This window comes from Geotrypetes seraphini, chromosome 17 (assembly GCF_902459505.1).
Source record: "Geotrypetes seraphini chromosome 17, aGeoSer1.1, whole genome shotgun sequence".
Classification (NCBI taxonomy): Eukaryota; Metazoa; Chordata; class Amphibia; order Gymnophiona; family Dermophiidae; genus Geotrypetes; species Geotrypetes seraphini.
In genome coordinates this window covers 29717915-29739948 of record NC_047100.1, presented here as the reverse complement: position 1 = coordinate 29739948, position 22034 = coordinate 29717915, and the positions used below count along the sequence as shown (strand labels likewise).

The 22034-nt window shown below is 44.8% G+C and overlaps 2 protein-coding genes across 2 annotated transcripts in view; both read left to right on the top strand.

Moving 5' to 3' along the window:
- Positions 1–1103: 1103 nt before the first annotated feature.
- Positions 1104–16418, top strand: GPX1 (glutathione peroxidase 1). The gene is made up of 2 exons (XM_033925827.1): positions 1104–1397; positions 14135–16418. Exons 1-2 carry the CDS (start codon positions 1176–1178, stop codon positions 14492–14494), a joined length of 582 nt encoding a protein of 193 aa, XP_033781718.1. The 5' UTR covers positions 1104–1175; the 3' UTR covers positions 14495–16418.
- Positions 1275–22034, top strand: part of NICN1 (nicolin 1) — an 81149-nt gene continuing 60389 nt past the window's right edge. Inside the window, exon 1 of the mRNA XM_033925825.1 lies at positions 1275–1397. The gene's annotated coding sequence lies outside the window, so the exon portion shown is untranslated. The remainder of the gene's footprint in view (positions 1398–22034) is intronic.

Genomic DNA, 22034 nt, shown 5'->3' with positions numbered 1-22034 from the left:
ATACAATGAGTGTATGAGATGTAACTTGTTGTAAACCGCTTTGAACTTATGGTATAGCGGTATATAAGAAATAAAATTATTATTATTATTTTTCCATAGTTGTTACTGAGGTGACATTGCATATTTTAAAGTCATCTGCCATGACCTCTTTGAACCCTCCAAAAAATGTTAATTAAGAATTTCTCTGCTTACTGTGTGTTTTGTATTTTTACAATTTTGCGGTTACCATTCTGTATCAATAAGATTATGGGCTCATTTTACGACGGCGCGTTAGCGGTTTAACGTGCGTAATAGCGTGCGCTAGCAGCTACCGCCTCCTCTTGAGCAGGCGGTAGTTTTTTGTCCAGTGTGTGACGAAAAGTCGCCTGCGTTAAACCCGCTAGCGTGGCTTCGTAAAAGGAGCCCTATATTGTGTGTGCTGTATATGACAAATGGATGGAAGTTTTATTATGGGGCAGAGTTTGGGCAGGTCTGGGGCACTCGGTTGATATTTGTTAGACTTGGCTTGAAGAAGTTGAGAAACACTGATCTACAGTACTTGCATTATATGCTAATCTCTCAAAGTCCCTCCTTCAGGGCTAAATCCAGTCGGGTTTTCAGGATGTCCCCAATGAATTTGCATTGAAAGCAGTGCATGCACATAGATCTCGTGCATATTCATTGTGGAAATCGTGAAAACCTGACTGGATTTGGCCCTGGAGGAGGGACTTTGAGACACCTGATCTAGACTAAGGCAGGGGTCGGGAACTCCGATCCTCGAGAGCCGTATTCCAGTCGGGTTTTCAGGATGTCCCCAATGAATTTGCATTGAAAGCAGTGCATGCACGTAGCTCTCATGCATATTCATTGGGGAAATCCTGAAAACCCGACTGGATTTGGCCCTGGAGGAGGGACTTTGAGATCACTGATGTAAATTAATTAGAGATGTGGAAAAGCTAGCTTAGTGGTCCCTTACAGTAGAGAGTTGAACGAATCAAGAAGGTGGCAGGTGACCTATTTCAGTCTCGAGGCCACTGTTTTTGGCGGCAAACGCTACTAACTGCCTCCTCTGCCACGTCGGCGCGAGACTTCCCTTGTCATAAGCGAGCGAGCGGGCGCGCGCGCGTTCGAGCTGACGTCAGGCTCCCGAAGCCTAACGGAAAGGTGGGGCGAAGGGCGCGCGGTGGCGGGGCAAGATGGCGGCAAAGCACTTCTACGAGTTCTCAGCGCGGCTGCTGGGCTCTGGGGAGCTGCTTAGTTTCTCCAAATTCCGCGGTAAGGTGGTGCTTATCGAGAACGTGGCCTCCCTCTGAGGCACCACGGTCAGGGACTGCACCCAGATGAACCAGCTCCAGGGCGAGTTCTGCGAGCAGGGCTTGCAAGTGCTGGGCTTTCCCTGCAACCAGTTCGGCCACCAGGTATCCGACGCTAGCTCAGGCCCGGTGTACTTTTGTGCTTTGCTTTGCAAAATGCTCACGACCAGACTCCAGTGAAGAAGCAGAGATGATTTCTTAAGCCCTCTTGCAAGACAGGGTGGCGAAAAGGAGCCCAGACAAGGCCTTCCCAAAACTAAAACCTCTTCAAACGGGCTGGAGAATCGCCCAACAGCATAGCAAACACCGTGGTTCACATTATTTCTTAATTCAAGAGATCAAAATCCTCCATAACAACTACAAACCATTCAAAAAGCCATCATAACCCTTTCAAAATTTTTCTGTTTTCCTCCCTTCCCACCCCCAAACAGCCCAGCAACAACTAGACAAGGTAGACACGGAGCAGCTGTCCTACATCCACAGGACGCTTACTGTACTGTTCACCACACCTTATGATAGTTACCCAAAGTCTTTCAACGAAGAGCCGTCAACTTACCCATCAGTTGGAGGTAATCCAGCCAGTGATATATCTCACAGCAACCAGGGATAGCCGGAGACCTCCAGCTATGGGCTAATGCCAACCAGGCGGCTGTAAACACACAAGCTGCACATTTCTGTTCAGGTTTCATAAAGCCCAGTACTCCCACATTTAACAAACAACTCTCCAAACACACTGGGCAATGTTTCTGCTACACACATACCAGCAGACATCCCACCAGTTGCCAATATTCCTTAACAACAGGGCAACCCACCAGATATGCAAAAAAAATCCCCCCGGATCCTCCAACAACGGTCTGAACCCCATCCCAAAATATGCTGCACCCTATCAGGGGATAAAATACCACCTATAATATATTTTATAGCCATTTTCCACATAATTAATGGACAGAGTAGGTGTAAACAAGTCCTTATAAATAACCTCCCTGTAAGGCCACCCCCTCCCCCTTTGTATTTCCCACTCCCATGGTTCCACATTATATAATTTATCCTTACATTTCTGGTCCTTCCTGCCTACATACCCATTGGTCAGGGCAGTGGCAAGTTACAACCTATCAAAAATCACCTTATTGATTTCCATTTTCCATTCCTCAATTTATTTCTCCCATTACTTTTATTTATAGACCCCCAGCCTTGTTTAACTCTTCCCATATATGGTTATTCACATACCCCATCCTATCGAGTGCCCATCCCTTCAGCTATATTCTTATGTCTTTCAAATGGTTACTTTAACAAAGCCTCCATTCTGTAATGCTGAGACAGGACATTCTCTTGAATCAATGAGTGTAGCTGTGAATGTGTTATATTAAAACATAATTTAGGGAATAGATAACATTTCTCTCCCCCTACTGTCTCTATATGTTATTACAACTTGAAATAATTAACATTGTACTAAATGTAAGCAAAAGTATATTAATATACTGTATATACTTCAAAAGTTATTTCATTTCTCACATCATGAACTTTTATGGTATGGACCTGTGGTGGCTTTCAGATGACCTCCCCAAGTTTAGGTTTGTGGTGTGCATTTACTAACAAAAATGAGGTCTCCAGCTGTGGTGGTCAGACTGGTGGGACAGTTAGAAGATTTGAAAACCAGATTTCCAGTTCACCGACCTATTTTTAGCCATCTTGGATTTTTCCAGATTTTAAAGTTATTTTTTATACTTACCAGAGCTTCATTTTTGAAAGAAAAACACATAGATGATCTTCCCAGGACAGGATGTCATGTTCATTCTTTATTTGTGGTGGATGGCTGTCGGGTGCATAGCTGTATTCCACATGTGATGCAGCCCGTGAAGGGCTTGCCTCGATTCGGTGCCTTCAACCTCCATGAAGGGTATTCTAGCGCCTTCTGTCCCAATTCCTGCAAAAATGGCTTCGGAGGCACTGGAGAGTGTGCAGGCGACATTGCGGAGAAACACAAGGGCGTCTTGGGAGATAAACCTGGTAAATCCAACAAACTATCCCAACTGGAGTGCAGGGGTCGGCTCCTTTCAAGGAGGATAGGTTTTCCTTGGATTTTGTTGATATGCTTTATCAGTCATAATTGGGGGGGGGGGGTGTCTACCTGTCTTCCTTCTGCCGGCCTCTGTGCTGGTCACAGGGACCCCTGCGACTGTGGTCCAGGGTCTTTTCTCTTGCCTTCCCTAGGGGGTGCTGGCAGGTATGTAGGTAGTGCCAGATTCTCTTTCTATACCTTTACTTTCACAGCAAGGCGTTGCGGTGGCTGCAGCTGTGGCAGATCTGGCGGTTATCCAGGATCCAGATCACTGCAGAGCCCCTCATTTGGGAAAGGATCTTACTGTGTGCAGATTTTTCAAGCACATGTTTATTGTGGATTTCATCTCTAAATCTCTACAGGCATTAAAGCTACAGTCTGATCTGCATGTTTCTGCAGAATGTTCCCTCAAGAGTGACCGGAGGCCACAATCCACCTCTTATCCTTATCATCCAGACCTCATTTGGATTCTTAGACATTGAAGAGGCTCCTAAAGGTCCCTTGTGCTGTTCTCGCACTGTGACGCAGCTTAATTCCCTGGCGGATGCCTTTAACAAGCGCTTTGCTTCCCTGAGGTGGATTCCTTGGTGGTGCAGGTCATCTAGTGCACTTCTTTCCCTAGTGTGGATTTTGTCCATAAGTGTCTGTTTGATTTGGCAGCCGCTAGTGTTCAGGCGGCATCAGCCTCTTAATGGCTTGGACATGCCATTCCAAGCTGCACCTTGATCCTGACACTGGTGCTTCATGACTTGGGTTTTATAATCTCGGACTGATGCCTTGTATGACATTTTGAAAGTCTGTGCTAAGCTTTCCACCTATTCCGTTTCAGCTCACAAGATGCTCTGGATCCTGCAGTGGTCTGGAGATTCTTCTAAAACGAACTTGAGCCGGTTGCCCTTTAAGGGACAGCTGCTGTTCAGCTAGGGTCTGGATGACCTTATGGCCAGTGTACAGGATTGCAGGCCCAAGTCACTGAACATAAGAACATAAGAAATGCCTCCGCTGGGTCAGACCTGAGGTCCATCGCGCCCATCAGTCCGCTCACGCGGCCCACCAGGTCCAGGACCTGTGCAGTAATCCTCTATCTATACCCCTCTATCCCCTTTTCCAGCAGGAAATTGTCCAATCCTTTCTTAAACCCCAGTACCATATGCTGTCCTACAACGTCCTCTGGAAGCGCATTCCAGGTGTCCACCACACATTGGGTAAAAAAGAACTTCCTAGCATTCATTTTGAATCTGTCCCCTTTCAACTTTTCCGAATGCCCTCTTGTTTTTTTATTTTCTGAAAGTTTGAAGAATCTGTCCCTCTCTACTCTCTCTGTTCCCTTCATGATCTTGTAAGTCTTTATCATATTCCCTCTAAATTTTCTCTTCTCCAGGGAAAAGAGACCCAGTTTCTCCAATCTCTCAGCGTATGAAAGGCTTTCTATCCCCTTAATCAGTCGTGTCGCTCTCCTCTGAACTCTCTCGAGTAACGCCATATCCTTCTTAAGGTATGGTGACCAATACTGGACGCAGTACTCAAGATGCGGACGCACCATTGCCCGGTACAGCGGCAGGATAACTTCTTTCGTTTTTGTTGTAATACCCTTCTTGATTATACCTAGCATTCTATTTGCTTTCCTAGCGGCCGCTGCGCACTGTGCCGTCGGCTTCATTGTCATGTCCACCATTACCCCCAAGTCCCTTTCTTGGGTACTCTCATTCAATAACATCCCTCCCATCGTATAGCTGTACCTCGGGTTTCTGATTCCCACATGCAATACTTTACACTTCTCAACATTGAACTTCATCTGCCATCTCTCTCCCTTCCAGGGGTTCGGGGCATTCTAATTTTCAACCCTTCAGGCATTCTTGTCTGTACTTGGGCCCGTTTACAGGACAGTGGTCTTCTTCATCTGCCAGATCACACTTCAGTGGGTCCACAGAACTCGGCTGGCAGTTCCAACAAAAAACGTTTCTGATACCAGGCCACTGTCTCCCCACCCCCTTGATAGGGGGCTGTTGGCCTTTCTGGCAGAATGGCAGGCAAATTACCTCCAATTGCTGGGTCTTGGAGATTCTCAGGGATGGCTACAAACTAGAGTTTCTTTATCCCCTGACCGAGTATTTTCTGAATCTCTTGCAGGCCACCCCAAGAAGGTGCTTTGGGTGCAGGCCACAGTCCACAGGCTTCTGGATATTGCGGCTATAGAACCCTTTCCAGAGCGAGACTTGGGTTCTGGTAGATACTCAATATACTTCAACATTCCAAGAAAGAATTTGATGATTGGAGACTGATTCTGGACCTCGTGGCTGAAAATACTTTGCTTCCGAATGGAGATGATGCACTGAGTAATAGCATCAGTGGCACCAGGAGGGTTTCTAACCTCCCTAGATCTGACCAAGGTGTATCTCCACATTCCCATTTTCCCGGACCACTAGAAGTATCTGCGGGTCGACATCTTGGGACAACACTTCCAGTTTGTGGCGCTAGGAAAGGTTCAAAGAAGAGCAACCAAGATGATAAAGGGAATGGAACTCCTCTCGTATGAGGAAAGACTAAAAAGGTTAGGGCTCTTCTGCTTGGAAAAGAGACGGCTGAGGGGAGATATGCCGGCCTAAATGCCAGGAGCCAAGGGAACCCAGCGCTGGCACCTATGCAGCACTTCCCGACTAACCCTCTTCCCTTGCCCCCTAAAGCAGGAGCAGCAGCGGCAGTGGACGGCTAGCAAGAGGCAGCTCTTAGGATAGGCTGTTCGCTGCCAGAGCACTGCCGCTCCTGCTTTAGGAGGCCCGAAGGTACGAGGAGGAGGGTTGGTCACTGAGCATGATTTTTTTTTTTTAAGAAAACAAATTGGTTTGGGAATCAATTTGCCAAAGTCAATCGATTCAAATCGGCGAATCAGGAACACTACTTGACACTATACCACTCAAGGCGTTTCTCCTTCAGCAAAGACAAGACAATTTGATTCGGCTTTGCATCCAGGTTTATCACCTTTCCTCCATCTCGGCCAGGTGGATGATGGTTCTACTGGGCACATGGCATCTACGGTCCATGTTACCCCCTTTGCAAGACTTCATCTCAGGACACCTCAGTGGTTTCAAGCTCTCAACCTACTATCACAGGAGATTATAGTCACATCTTTACTTCGTCAAACTCTGCAGTGGTGGATGAACTCTTCAAATCTTTCCAGAGGGTTTTTGTTTCAAATCCATCCACATCAGAAAGTCCTGACCACAGACTCATCCAAGTATTCTTGGGGAGCTCATCTGGATGGTCTTCTTACGCAAGGTCACTGGTCTGAGCAAGAGCAACAATTCTACATCAATGTCTTGAAACTCGGGACCATTCACAATGCTCTCGAGACTTTTCAGCACATTATGGCCAATCAAGTCCTCCTAATACGTACGATCAATCAGGCGGCAATGTATTACATAAACAAGGAGGAACAGGTTCTCTCCTTTTTTGTCAGGAGGCTGAGAAGATTTGTTACTGGGCTATTGCTCACAACATATTCCTCAAAGCTCATCAATATTCTCAATTACAGCCCCACAACTATGGAATTCAATGCCTATCCACCTTCGTACTGAAAGTTCCACTGACAGATTTAAATCTAATCTAAAAACTTTCTTGTTCAAGATGCATTTGACCTATAAATTATAACCCTCAGAATCTATCTCCCATCACAGACATGTTCTCTTCATTACCCTATCCTCTATGTAACTATTTACTTACCCTTTATGTACTCCTTTCCTATTAATCATTTATTTCCTCCCACCTACCTCTTGTAATCTATCTATATTAGGAAAAAACCAGTCTTGTACTGTCTCGTAGTAAATATTGTTTGCACCTCCCCAATTTTACTATTGTAAACCACTTAGCAAATTGATAAGCGGGATAATAAATTTTAATAAAACTTGATATTCATGGAGAGAAAAATTCTGTCGCCGACAAACTGAAAAGATTTCTCTGGCCACATGAGTAGTTGCTCAACTCCACGGTCTTACATCAGATATTTTCTTTTTGGGGGACTCCTCAGGTAGACCTGTTGGTGTCTTCCAACAATCACAAGGTGCCTCAATTCTACTCCAGACAATACTCTCCACAACATTTAGAGGCAGATGCTTTCCTTCTGGATTACAGTTCTTCCCAAGGTAGCGTATATTTAACCACCCTGATATGCCCTCATGCATATATATTTCAATCACTGTTTTTCAGGTTCCTCAGCGGCACCACTTGGGGCTCAATACCATCTCATTGCCCCAAGCTTTACGTGTCAAAGTCTTCATCGGGTCCTATCTTAACTTAATTCACAGTGTACTCGGGTTTGGCTCTATTTAACTCCTGTAATGAACGTCGTCACCATCTCTATAGGCAGAGTGGTTGTGTTTGCTGGCGTTTTAGTATATGGTAAGAAATGGAAGGCTGTTTTTGTGACTTATGTAAATGAATATGGGGCACTTAGAGAGCTATAATAATTTATATCTTTTAATGTGAACTTTTGTTGTTTCCCTAGGGGATTATCCTTGATAAAGCTAGTTCATAGCGAAACATGTCGGTATGACAATCCCTGGGCCAGAGACCACATGACAAAAGCTAAGTATAGCTTTTTAAAAAATATTGAAATAAATATAAAAATTATAAAAACAAAAGTATAAAAGTAAAAAAGTGATTGAATTAAGTTAAGATAGGACCCGATGAAGACTTTGACACGTAAAGCTTGGGGCAATGAGATGGTATTGAGCCCCAAGTGGTGCCGCTGAGGATCCTGAAAAACAGTGATTGAAATATATATGCATGAGGGCATATCAGGGTGGTTAAATATACGCTACCTTGGGAAGAACTGTTATTGATTTGAGACCCTTGTGGAGTGTGTTAGGTGTGTTATAGTATAGATTCCTTCTGGATTAGACACAAAAATTCCTTTTATGTGTTAACACCAATTCCTCTCATTCTCAAGACGCTAGTCAAGCTCAAACAAGAATTGGCCACCATAATCCTCATAGCCCCTCGGTGGCCCAGGCAACCATGGTTCTCCCTTCTACTACAGCTCAATCTCGAGGAACCAATACCCCTGCAGATCTTTCCATCTCTTCTCACACTGAGTCAAGGATCTCTTTTACATCCCAATCTCTAATCCTTACACCTGACAGCTTAGTACCTCTTGGGATGATCTTAGCTGACATTGATCTTTCTTATCCTGTCTGGCCCATTTTGGAGGCATCCAGAAAACCTTCTACACAGCAGTGCTACCAACAGAAATGGACACAATTTTCTACATGGTGTAACTCTTCATTACGATGCTTCATCCTCGCATTATTGTCTGGAGTCTTTCTCCAAACAGGATGGGCACTTTGGCCAGTCTGTATTACAAAATTTATTTTCTTAAAGGCCAACAATCCCACCATCCCATTCTGGTTAGCTTGGCAGTCACCCATGTGTGAGAATATGCTGCCTGCTTCTGGGATAAAGCACAGTTACTTACCTTAACAGGTGTTATCCAAGGACAGCAGACAGATATTTTCACAACCCACCCACCTCCCTGGGTTGTCTTCTTAGCTGGCTTATCTTAACTGAGGGACGGTGTGCCTACGTCGGGTGGGAAGGCACTCGTCCATGCGTGGTGCAGGCTAATCGCGAACTTTCTAAACTCTTAAAATTGCTATCCACTTTCCAAGTGTCCGTACCGGAGCTTTGTTGGTGACATCACCCATGTGTGAGAATATCTGCCTGCTGCTGTCCCTGGATAACACCTGTTACGGTAAATAACTGTGCTTTCTGCAGCATATAGGAACACACTCGTTGGAATTAAATTGGGGTTGGGGCACAGAATGTAAGTAAAGAAGCCATATAAGGATAAAAGAAAATTAGAGGCAGGGTCATTCTGGGAGGAGAAGAATTAGAGTAATGGAAGATGTAAATAGGGGAGGAGAGAATGGAAGAAGTTTAGGAGAAATATGATAGGATGAGAGCCACCCCTACCCTAACCAATGGGCACGTGGACAGGAGGGGTTAGAATGGGAAAATAAACTATATAATATGAAGGAAAAATCTGCTGGGGTGTGCCTACTTGTTGGATACCTGGTCTTGCAAGAACGCTTAATAAACAGTGTGCTGCTTCACTTTGATGTCCTCCCGGAGTTCTTCTAGAGAGGGAGAGAAAGAGAGTGTTTCTCACATAGGGTAAGCTCCATTTTCTACCCTCCTTCGGTTCCTTATTTAGGTGATCAACATTCTTGGCTCCTAGCCATCTTCATCTACCAGTGCTTCATGAGGTTGAGGGGGAAGAGTTTTTGTGTATGTGGATTGTTTGGCCCTTCCCCCAGTAATTCCACACATCACTACATTTTGTGTTTAAGCCTTGCTGGAAACATAACAGGAGCCAAATCCTAAAACTTAGTACCTACAGTTACAAAAACAGGTAAAGGAGAAGCCCTTTAAACTTGAAATAAAAATACCAAACAGCAAAAAAACAAAGTGAGGAGTATACCTTGGGTTGTGACACCATGTTAAGTGTTGCTGGTGGTACCTGGTTGTTAGATCCACTGCACCCATGTTTATTGTTGGAATTGTTCATCTCAGTCTTATGATAAATGCTTGCATGTAGTGACAAGGCAAACCATCCATGGTACCTGGTAACTGAAGACTCATACTTTCATATCTGAAGTTGAGGGCAAGGAAGATGTCTTACAGTTTCATGGTTTAATGATTTACTATCACACCTGGCATATGTGTAAAAAAGGAGTCAGGTGACTTCCTCAGAAACCAGAATATTGGGAGTCAAATTTTCTAAGTAGTATTCTTGTACAATCCCACTTTATTCCGGGACTAGTGGGTATTGTGCATCCTGGCCCGCCAGGAGCTGTAGGAAACTTCAAATGATAGAAGTCTTGACTCCACCCTCTGCTCTCATATCCTGGAGCATGCTCCATAGACTTCAGTTTTGTATTCCTACATGCCAGACTGTAGGAGCTTCTCTCCTGCTTGTGTTTCATTTCTAAATTTTCAGTACTTTATCAGGTTGGGCAGACTAGATGGACCATTCAGGTCTTTATTTGCCGTCATCTACTATGTTATTTTGGATAATTTCTTGTGGGTTTTGCTCTCGTGCTGTGGAGGTTCCCTGCGGGGACATCCTTGCGGTGGGAGATCACAGACTTTTGGAGAAAGTCTGCTTCTGGGGGGTTCCCTGCTCCTACAGTAAGCCCCCTGGATGGCCAGCACGTCAAATTGGGGCTCCGGGATCGGGAACTAGCTCACCCCAGGTTCGTCCGCTAGTGGGTAGAGTGCAGGCTGCGTGGTTCCATGAAGACGTGGCCGGGATCAGGGCTGGATTGTGTACCTCTGCCAAGTGGTGCAGCGTCCGAAGGTAGCGGAGGTCACTGGCCATGGTGGTTGGGTCGGTGGGGCAGTCAGAAGATTTGAAATCCAGCTTTCCAGCTTCCTGAGGCTTTAGATCTCCCTGCATGCTGTTTCAGCATTGCTTGCCATTTCTCCCAACATCTCTCTTCTTCCATCCCTCCTCCCAGTGGTCCAACATCTCTCTCCTGCCTTTCCCCCTTCCCAGTCTGGCATCTCTCTCCTCGCCTTCCCATAATCTGGCATCTCTCTCTCTCTACTACTACTATTATTTCTATAGCGCTACCAGACTCCCCTCCTTCCCTTCCCTGGTCGGGTAACTCTCCCTTCCTTTAGTCATCTCTCCTCCCATCCCAGTGTAACATTTCTCTCTCCCTTATTCCTTTCTGCCTCCTGCAGTCCATCTCTCTTCCCTTCCTTCTTTCTGGCCTTCCACCCAGTCTAGCACTTCTCCCTCCTTTCCATCAGTCCAACATTTTTCTCTCTTCCTCCTGCATGCTGCTTCTCCAGTCCTCTTTCCCTCTCCCAACCCTACTCACAACTAATATGATCTCACCCATGCATCATTTCACCTTCCCCTCCAGTGTGTATCGCTTTTCCTTTCCCTCTCCTTCTGCCAGGTCCAGCAGCACTTTCTCCCTTTCCTTTCCCTCCCCCCTGTCCCGCAGCACCTCTCCCTCTCCCCATGTTCAGAAGTACCTCTCCTCTCTCTAGCAGCAGCTCACTTTACTTTTAACTTCGCCTCACAGCTGCCACTAGCATTTGTTTAAATGCGGTTCCATCAGGCAGCCTCGGGGCATTTGATAAATTAATGCTAGCAGCAGCTGTATAGTGAAGTTAAACACACACTGAGCTGCCGCTGCTAGAACAGGAGTGGGAAGAAATGACAAGGCAGGAGTTCCAGGAGATACACGACGGCAGCAGGAAGTTGCTAGACATGCAGCGCTGGTGCCGTACTGCTTGTTGAGAACCTCTGGCTCTACAGGACGTGCCTCTCAAAGTGAGAGGCATGTCCTTTAGGCAAGTCAGCTGGCCGGTGCCGCTCTTCCTCAGTGTGCCAAGACACACTTGGAATCTCAGGAGGCAAACTAGTGTGCTGCGGCACATAGTTTGCGATACACTGCTCTTGAGTAAGTTGCCCTTTAAGGGACAGCTTCTGTTCGGCCAAGGTCTTGGATGACCTTATGGCAAGTGTTCAGAACTGTAAACCTAAGGCTTTGCCAGGGAACAAGTCTCGCCCTGCCTGGAGTTCGGGGCATCCTAATTTTCATCCCTTGGGCGCCCGCCTCAGTACTCCGGTCCTCCAGCCTCGGGTCAGAAGAACCCATCTGCCTGCAGGCAGTGATACAGGGGATATGGTAGTCAGCGTCCACATCTGGAATACCACGTTCAATATTGGTCGCCATACCTCAAGAAGGACATGGCAGTACTTGAGAGAGTCCAAAGGAGAGCAACGAAACTGGTAAGAGGGCTGGAACACTGCCCATACGCCGAGAGGTTGGATAGGCTGGGGCTCTTCTCTCTGGAAAAAAGGAGGCTCAGGGGAGATATGATAGAGACCTTCAAGATCATGAGGGGCATAGAGAGGGTGGATAGGGACAGATTCTTCAGGCTGAAGGGGACAACAGGTACGAGGGGGATTCTCCAGACGGGATGGACACTTCGGCCAATCTGTTTTGCAAAATTTGTTTTCCTAATGGCCAACCTACCCTCCATCCCTCTTTTTGTTAGCTTGGAGGTCACCCATCAGTCAAGAATATGCTGCCTGCTTGTCCTGGGATAAAGCACAGTTACTTACCGTAACAGGTGTTATCCAGGGACAGCAGGCAGATATTCTTGCGTCCCACCCACCTCCCCGGGTTGGCTTCTTAGCTGGATTATCCTAACTGGGGACCGTGCGCCTCTGTCGGGCGGGAAGGCACTCGCGCGTGCGCGGTGCGGCCTGCTAGAACTTTCCAAGTTCTTAGAGTGCAATCACTCTAAAATTGTCCGTACCGGGGCTCCGTCGGTGCCGTCACATAAGAACATAAGTAGTGCCTCTGCTGGGTCAGACCACAGGTCCATCACGCCCAGCAGTCCGCTCCCGTGGCGGCCCAACAGGTCATGACCTGTCTGAATCACCCCTTGGTTTCTCATCGAAGTCCTATCTTCCCATCCAATTTTTGACCCTTTGTCCCTGCACCCCTTTCAGTACCCTACGATCCCTTTGTCCCTCAGGAATCCGTCCAATCCCTGTTTGAATCCCTGTACTGTATTCTGCCTGATCACTTCTTCCGGGAGCGCATTCCATGTGTCCACGACCCTTTGGGTGAAGAAAAACTTCCTTGCATTTGTCTTGAACCTATCCCCCTTCAGTTTCTCCGAGTGCCCCCTCGTACCCGTTGTCCCTCTCAGTCTGAAAAACCTGTCCCTATCCACCCTCTCTATGCCTCTCAGGATTTTGAAGGTCTCTATCATATCTCCCCTGAGCCTCATCTTTTCCAGAGAGAAGAGACCCAGCTTATCCAGCCTCTCGGCGTATGGGCAGTTTTCCAGCCCTCTTACCAGCTTCGTTGCTCTCCTTTGGACTCTCTCAAGTACCGCCATGTCCTTCTTGAGGTGCGGCGACAATACTGAACGCAGTATTCCAGATGCGGGCGCACCATCGCACAATATAGTGGCATGATGACTTCCCGCGTCCTGGTTGTGATACCCTTCTTTATGATGCCCAGCATCCTGTTGGCTTTTTTCGCTGCTGCTGCACACTGTGCGGATGGTTTCATTGATGCATCCACTAGCACACCCAAGTCTCTCTCAAGTCCGCTGTCTCCCAGCAGTGCCCCCCCCATCAGTAAAGAATGCCTGCTGTCCCTGGATAACACCTGTTACGGTAAGTAACTGTGCTTTCTCTGAACTCTCTCGAGTAACGCCATATCCTTCTTAAGGTATGGCGACCAAAACTGGACGCAGTATTCCAGGTGTGGGCGCACCATCGCCCGATACAGCGGCAGGATAACTTCCGTTCCCCTCTCTCTCGCTTGTTTCTTGTTTTCTGTAGTTGTTCTCACTGCTTGAAGATTAACTGAGGTCCAGGCAGCATGTTCCAGGGTATGATAGCAGAGGGTGGAGTCAAGACTTCTATCATTTGAAGTTTCCTACAGCTCCTGGCGGGCCAGGATGCACAATACCCACTAGTCCCGGAATAAAGTGTGGATTTACAAGAAAGAAGATTAGCAGAGGTATGAATCTAATCTTTCGATGTGCTTCTTGGCAGCAAAGGTAAAGATGTAGTGAGCATCAGCCTATAATTTGGGTGTTTTTATTATCTGGACCTTAGTATTTGTATACCAGTGCTATCACTACACTGTTGTAGCCTAGAACATTTTTCTCTGTTTCTGCTTCCCCACTTAAAGAATGAATATTTTCCTTTCTTCCTCTTCCCTTCCCTCCTCCATTTTAGGAAAATAGCAATAATCAGGAAATACTACATTCCTTAAAATATGTTCGCCCAGGTAATGGATTTGAGCCCATCTTCACTCTGCTAGAAAAATGCGATGTGAATGGTGAGACGGAGCACCCTCTCTTCACCTTCCTGAAGGAGCAGCTACCCTACCCGAGTGATGATGGGCTATCTTTAATGACCGATCCCAAGTTCATCATTTGGTCCCCTGTCTACAGGAATGATATCTCCTGGAACTTCGAGAAGTTTCTTATTGGGCGAGATGGGAAGCCTTACAAACGCTATGGTAGAAAATTTGAAACTATTAACATCAAAGCTGACATTGAAAAGCTCCTTAAAGAAGCTCCCTCTCAGGGCTAATATCATTAAAGAACACAAATTCAGAATATACCCCACCTTTTACTAAACCGCGATAGCTGTGCTGTATGCTCCCAACGCTCATAGGAACTCTATGAGCGTTGGGAACAACGTGGAGCATTCAGTGCGATTCCCTTCGCTAATTACCGCTATCGCGGTTTATTAAAAGGGGGGGATAATTAGGTACATTGTGACCATCTCTGGGTATAAAGATGACTAAAATGACCAGAAACAAAAACTGAAGTTTTAATGAATTCTGTTAAAGTAAACCATTTGTGATAGTCCAAACCCCATCTTTCTATAACTTTTATGTGAAGAAATTTTTTAAAAAAGTTTAAACATGTAATTTTCAAACCTATAACATGAAAAATTAGCCACTTTCCACATTTAGGTCACCTTTTCCTTAAAGATGCATGCAGTACATCAAACACCTGGAAATAAGTATCCATCCCCCCAGGCTTTTTCTAGAGTTGCTAGGTAAAATACATCATTAGTATTGGTTTGAAAAGCTTTTTGTCCTGCTTACTGTATAAAGTACACAGGTTTTTCAGAACCCTATTTGTAAAGATTTTTTGGGTGGTCAGGTCAAGAGTAAACTGCTTAGAACTGAATTTTCCAATGTCTTGTTATTTCCTGTGTTTGCACAATCTACAGACATGGATGCAGAGGATATCACTCTTTTTATGTAGTCTTAAATTTAGACAAAACTTATAAAATCCATAGTATCCTTCCACAAGTCACATGAATAGCCTAATGCTGAGCAGATCTGACAGAATGCAAGAGACATTTTTCTGATAGGGAAGGGGAAGAATGAACTGTCTTAAAACTCTCTTTGTTTTAAGATTTGATCCTGGGGTGAGAGCAGGATATTTGCCCAGCAATTCACAGCATAGCTTTGAAGCTTCGTACTAGTATGGCCTTCATAAGTTCATCATGAAGTCTCTGGTGCATGCTGGGACAGTAGCAGTTTTAATCACTTAGGGGTCCTCGTGCGCTAAGCCCATTTTTATTGCAGCAGCAAAGTGACCAATTTTGTATTAATGGCCATGTGCTAATCTTGCTAATTTATTTTTAATGGCTGCACTCTTAAGTGCAAATGTGCCCTTCCATCTATTTTGTAGAGCAAGGGCTTATATGGTAAGCATTCACTAACCAGTTAATGTGTGTTAATGCAGCTGTACTGTTCCATGGATGCAAGAATGAGATAAAATGTGGTTAAGTTGTAATCTCTCTCCAATATACCACTGATGAATCATTAGTAAACATTGCTTCTTATTCTAGCTGTCTTAACATGCAGTGAAAGACTTGATAACTAGATTGTAAATGTATGTATGTTGCCTTTAAACAAGGACTTTTCTGTACCTATCCTGGGACCCCCACAGCCAGTCTGTTTTTTCTGATGCACAAAAATATGCATATCATAAAAACCTGACTTGTTCTGGGGTCCCCAGGACAAGTTTAGAAAGCTGTATTTTAAACAATATACCTGGTTCTAATCAGCCTTTCGACAAAATATGCATATCATAAAAACCTGACTTGCTCTGGGGTCCCCAGGACAAGTTTAGAAAGCTGTATTTTAAACAATATACCTGGTTCTAATCAGCCTTTCTGTCCTTTATAAATCCAAGTTGAAGTCTTTTAGTGTCTGCTCTGAAGATTCTAGTGTTGAAATCCTAGGAGTCTGCTTTACATTAAGATGGCCAATTTTCCTATGTAATTTTAACACGTTTTTCTGTGCTTTTACTATAATGGAATGCTGCTCATGGTGGTTTTATTCATGATGGTGTTCTTTTCAAATGTATATAAAAGAGTACTTGATGTAACATGTAAAAGGTTCCATGTGAAGATGGCAGACCATTGTAGGTATAGCAGAGAAGAGTCTGTGTAAACTACTGTGCACTTATGTAATAAAATGATTTTAAAGAAATGAGTTTCTTGGACTGGAAGCAGGCAGGGATGGGTGCTAGATAGTGTGGTTGTATATAATTAGAATATATTAAACTGGCTTGAATATTACTATAGTGTTTCTTCTCGCTATAAAACTGCCAAAAGGGATCAATATTTATGGCAGGTTTCACTTCAAGGTATGTGTGTTGCACCTGTGCATAACTAGATCTAGTGATTCCATTGTAAAAATTTCATACAGCTTTTTGTCAATTATACCATACCATATTGTCAACTGGGAATCATTGCGGCTTACGGTACATAAGATTAATAAGGTTAGCAACATAAACATTATGAATCATAGCAAGACTATAATGAAAACAGATGCATTTTTAGCACCTTCTTAAATTGAAGATAGGAGGTGGTCTGACGTAAGCAGGTCGGGAGCCAGTTCCAAATTTGGGAACCTTGAAACTCGAAGGTGGATTCCAAGAGTCATTTCCTCCGAACTTGATGTGGAAAGGGAAAAGGCAATTTATAGACTTGAGTCATTCCTCAGTTATAGAAGGAGTGTGAAACTTGGATGGCTAAAGTTAGCCCAGTTGAGCTTTCTCCATATATAGCCCTGTGAACCATATGTGCAATTTTATGTTTAAACAATTTTTATTGATGACGACAAAGTAGCAGAAACAAGAACAACAGACAGTGCCACCAAAATACATACATGTAAATCCAAGAAGCATAGAGATCAAGTCATCAAGGTTTTCTAAAAAAACAAAAGGGCTTGAAAGCCCCCCACCAACCTTCCCCCCCAAAAAAAAACATCATGTCCAAAATACAATTAGAGCCCCAACCCTAAGTATCTCCGTCCAGTGTGTTGATTTTATATTAGAATGAAACAATTGTAGTGCAAAATATAGAACAGTCCCAAAGAAGAAAAACAGTACCATCCCCACTCAGCATCCAGCATGCAAAGCAGAACCAATTCCCATTCCACCCCTCTGTTCCCCCAAAGAGAACACAAAAAAAGGGAAAGAAGTGAGTCAACAGATACGACACCCCTGAGCCCCCCATCGGAGAAATATCTCAGTAAAATTATAAGGAGTTTAGAATCTCACTACAGAGACGAGGCGAAAAACAAGAGTTCCAGATCTGAAGGAAGCGCTTCTTGCCCTTCAAGCTAACCTGAGCTGATCTAAACTCCAATAGCATCAAAGAGTGTAAGTGAGTCCTCCAACTCCAGTAGGAAGATGTAACCACAGTCATCCAAACTGGGAGGATCTCCTTCCTTCCCAACAAACCCAACTTTCTCATAAATTACCTGGAACCCCATGAGGGAAGTCAAAACACCTCATACTTATCTAACAGCAAACCCGCTAAGGAAAGGGGCAGGGAGCAATGAAACGGATGTTCTGCAAATTTCAGGAGCCCAATCCAAAAATGTTTCACTGTCGGGCATGACAGTTTTCCTTTAAATTTGTCCAGAGAATTTTCGTTAGGTAGGTTGATAGATAAGGCGTTCCAAACAGTAGGTGTGAAGGGATGGAATAGAGAGTAAATTTTGTGATTGGGATCTGAGGATCCTGGTTGGGGGTATATGGAATTAAGATGTTATTAAGGAAGTCCAGTTGATTATTTTGGATCACTTTAAAAGTTAAGAGTGCAATTTTATATGTTATTCTATGGGTTATGGGGAGCCAGTGTGCTTTTTTCAAGAGTGGAGTGATATGATCATATTTTTTGCCATTTTCAATTATTCTTATGGCAGTGTTCTGTATGATTTATAAATGTCTAATCTCCTTCATTGTTATTCCTTTATATAATGAATTACAGTAGTCCAGGCAAGAAATGACCAAAGAATGGATCAATATGTTCAGTGCTGCGGGGTTGAGGACCTTGGATAAGGAGCAAATTAGATGCAGTCGGTGGAAGCATTTTTGGGCAACAGTCCCAATTTGCTTGTGGTATGTTAATTTACTGTCTAGAATGATGCCTAAAATTTTTATATAGGATACATTATATAATGGATAGAATTAATGTGGATCGAGGAGTGAAGATTTATCCCTTCCTTACAGGGGAACAATATTGTAGAAGAATTTGCAGCGTTGAGAACCAATATATTATCCTGTAACCAGTCCCGTATTTTTTCTATTTTGTGATTAATGTCCTCTATTTCTTTTTGATTGTTTGTAGCTATGAGATGTAGTAACTGAAGATCATCAGCATATGCGAACAGTGAGAAGCCTATTGATTGACAAAGGGTTAAAAGTGAGGCTAAGAAAATATTGAAAAGAAGTAGTGACAATATTGAGCCTTGAGGGATACCATAATTTAGACTGTGTGTATCTGTGTGCGGTCACAACATACCATAAAGCAGTGGTCCCCAACCTTTTTGACACCAAAGACTGCTTTTATAGAAGCAAATTTTTCCAGGGACCAGTGGCGGACGGGGGGGGGGGGGGGGAGATTTCGGGGCAGGTTCATAGGGCAGTTTTATACACAATATATATTACATTTCTAGCAAAAAAAAAGAAATAGAAATTTCTACCTTTGTTGTTTCTGCTTTCCTCATCTTCTTGTCATTCTCTTCCTTCCTTCCACTGTCTGCCTTCTCTCTGTCTTCCATATGGTATCTGCTTTATTTCTACGCCTCTACCAGAAACTGTCTCTCCCTCCATCACCCCCATTGGTCTGGCACCTATCTTCTTTCCTCCGCTCCCCCCATGGTCTGACATCTCTGTCTTCCCTTCCATCTCTCACTCCCTCCCCCAGGTGGTTTTTAGCATCCCCCTCCTCCTTTCCTCCCTTCATATCTGGTATCTGTCTTCTCCACCTCCCCCAATGCTCCAGTATCTCTCTCTCCTTTCCTTTCCTTTTCTGCTTTTCCTTCTCAATTTGCTTCCTACCTCTTGTCTATTTACTTTCCAGTCCTCAATTTCCCTTTAATTGTGTCTACCTACAGCTTGCCACCTCTTTCCCTCACCCCTTCCAGTATCTCACTAAATCTATCCTCTTCCACCAATCCAGCATGTGCTCGCTCTCTCCTCTTCCTTCCAGAGTCTTTTCCTCTCTTTCTCTCTCTCTCCCCTCCCATCCAGTATCTGCTCCCCACTTCCATCCAGCGTCTACTCCTCCTCGTTCTCTCCCCCTTCCAATCAGCATCTTCTCTCCTTCCCATTTCCATCCAGCGTCTGCTCATCTCTCTCTCTCCCCTTCCAACCAGCATCCTCTCTCCTCCCCACTTCTATCCAGTGTCTGCTCTCCTCTCTCTCCCTTCAGTGCCACTGAACCTCTTCTCCTCGTCGGGCCACTTTTCTCCCTTACCCTCATCTTCGCTGGTGCACTTCAGAGTTTTCTGTTTCTTAGTATCTGGACACGGCAACGTTCTCACAAGTCCCGTGTGAGTGCCCCAAAGCTTCTCCTCTGACGCAAGTCGCCCAGGCGAAAACAGGAAGTGTGTCAGAGGAAAAGCTTTGGGGCAGTTTGGGACTTGTAAGAATATTGCCATGTCCAGTCACTCAGAAACAGAAAACTCCAAAGAGCACCTGTGAAGTTGAGGGGAAGGGAGATGGCAAGGCAAGGGGAAGAGATACTAGTTGCCGGCAGTTCTCTCACGGCCCAGCTGTCAAGACGGCTGCAAACTGCTAGTGGGCCACAGACCAAGGGTTGGGGACCTCTGCCCTCAAGGATCTATCATTGAAATAAGATTTGAACCATTGTAGAACCTGATCTGTGATGCCAATGGATTCCAGACGATGCAGAAGTAGAGTATGATCAATAGTGTCGAATGCTGCCGAAAATCTAATGAGATAAGCCGGGCAGATTTAGGATGATATATGTAATATAATATTTTTGTTGTGAGACCTAATGAGTGCTCCGTAGAATGATTCTGTCTAAAACCCGTCTGGTTAGGGTGTAGAACCTTTGTTTTTTCTATGAATTCAGAGAGTTGGAGAAAGACTATTTTCTCCTTGACTTTGGCAAGAAAGAGTATATTCGCAGTCGGCCGGTAGTTTGAAGGATTTGAGCTGTTCTCTTTATGGTCTTTGATTATTGGTCGTATTATGGATGCCTTCCAAACGTTGGGTAGATGTCCTGTTGATAGGCTTTTGGTAACAAGATTCAAAATATGCTCTCTGAAAAATGAGAAGTAGTATCTTTTTAATAAAAATGGTGGAAATGGCTCTGAGCTGGAACCCTTGATTTTTAGAGAATGGATGATTTGACGAATCTCAGGTTTTTTTGGAAGGGAAAAGTGTGAGCATTATGAAGTGGGCAGTTCTCTGGTTAAAAAAAATGTTTTTTAGTCTCCATATGTTGAGGAAAGTGAGATCCTGTTTCCATCAACAACACTTTGCTGTCCTTGTGCAATCAATCATCCTTTAGAGGATGGATTATTGTAATTCGGTCTAGTTAAGCTTGACCAAGAAAAGCTTTCAAAGACTTCAACTGATCCAGAAGGTTCATAGACAGTTGCGCGCAAGACAATTGCGCTTGGACAAAGAGGCATGGACAACTTAGCGCAAGACAAGTGGGCGCAAAGACAACTGAGTGCGAAGACAACCTAGCGCAAGACATTTGAGCGCAAGACAATTCAGCGCAAATTATTTTCTGTAATATGCACGAGCAGGACAACTGAGCGCAAGACAACTGAGCGCCGGCAGGTGAGCGCAAGACAATTGAGCGCGAGCTAATTGAGCATGAGACAACTGAGCGCGAGACAACTGAGCGAGAGTCATGTGAGCGCCGGCAAGTGAACGCAAGACAACTGAGCGCGAAGACAACCTAGCGCAAGACATTTGAGCGCAAGACAATTCAGCGCAAATTATTTTCTGTAATATGCACGAGCAGGACAACTGAGCGCAAGACAACTGAGCGCCGGCAGGTGAGCGCAAGACAATTGAGCGCGAGCTAATTGAGCGTGAGACAACTGAGCGCGAGACAACTGAGCGAGAGTCATGTGAGCGCCGGCAAGTGAACGCAAGACAACTGAGCGCAGGCAGGTGAGCACAAGACAATTGAGTGAGAGAAAACTGAGCACAAAGTGGAAGTGACGGTGCTCGGACAGGGGGGTGTTGGTGTGGAACCCCCCCACTTTACGGAATACAGATCGCGCCGGCGTTGTGGGGGGTTTGGGAGGTCTACGCGTTTGACCCAGGTGCTTTTGTCCCGTTACCAGACATATTCATTGGGGACTCTGAGACCTTTTACCAGATGTCATAGTGCCTCATTCCACCAATGCCTAAGCTCCGTCCTCATCTGCACAAGCCTCAAACACTTTAAAGTCATAAGTGTTTGAAGCTTGTGTAGTTAAAGCAGAGCTTATAGGAATGGGACTGGGACAAGGACAGCGAAATAACTCGCAGGGATAGGATGGGGAAATTGAGTTCCTGTGGGGACAAGGAATAATTTGTCCCCTTGTCATTCTCTATTTAGAAAAGAGTTTAATAAATCAAAGTAACAGGGTGGCCAGGTTACCCAGTTCCAGGCTGGAGATTATGGGATAGTTCTCAATTTTTGACCCAGGTGCTTTTGTCCCGTTACCAGACATATTCATTGGGGACTGTGAGACCTGTTATAGTGGAAGGTAAAAGGGCTTAGTGGGTGTTTGCAATGGGTTCATAACAAAATGACCCTAGTCTGATGCCTGCAGTGTCTA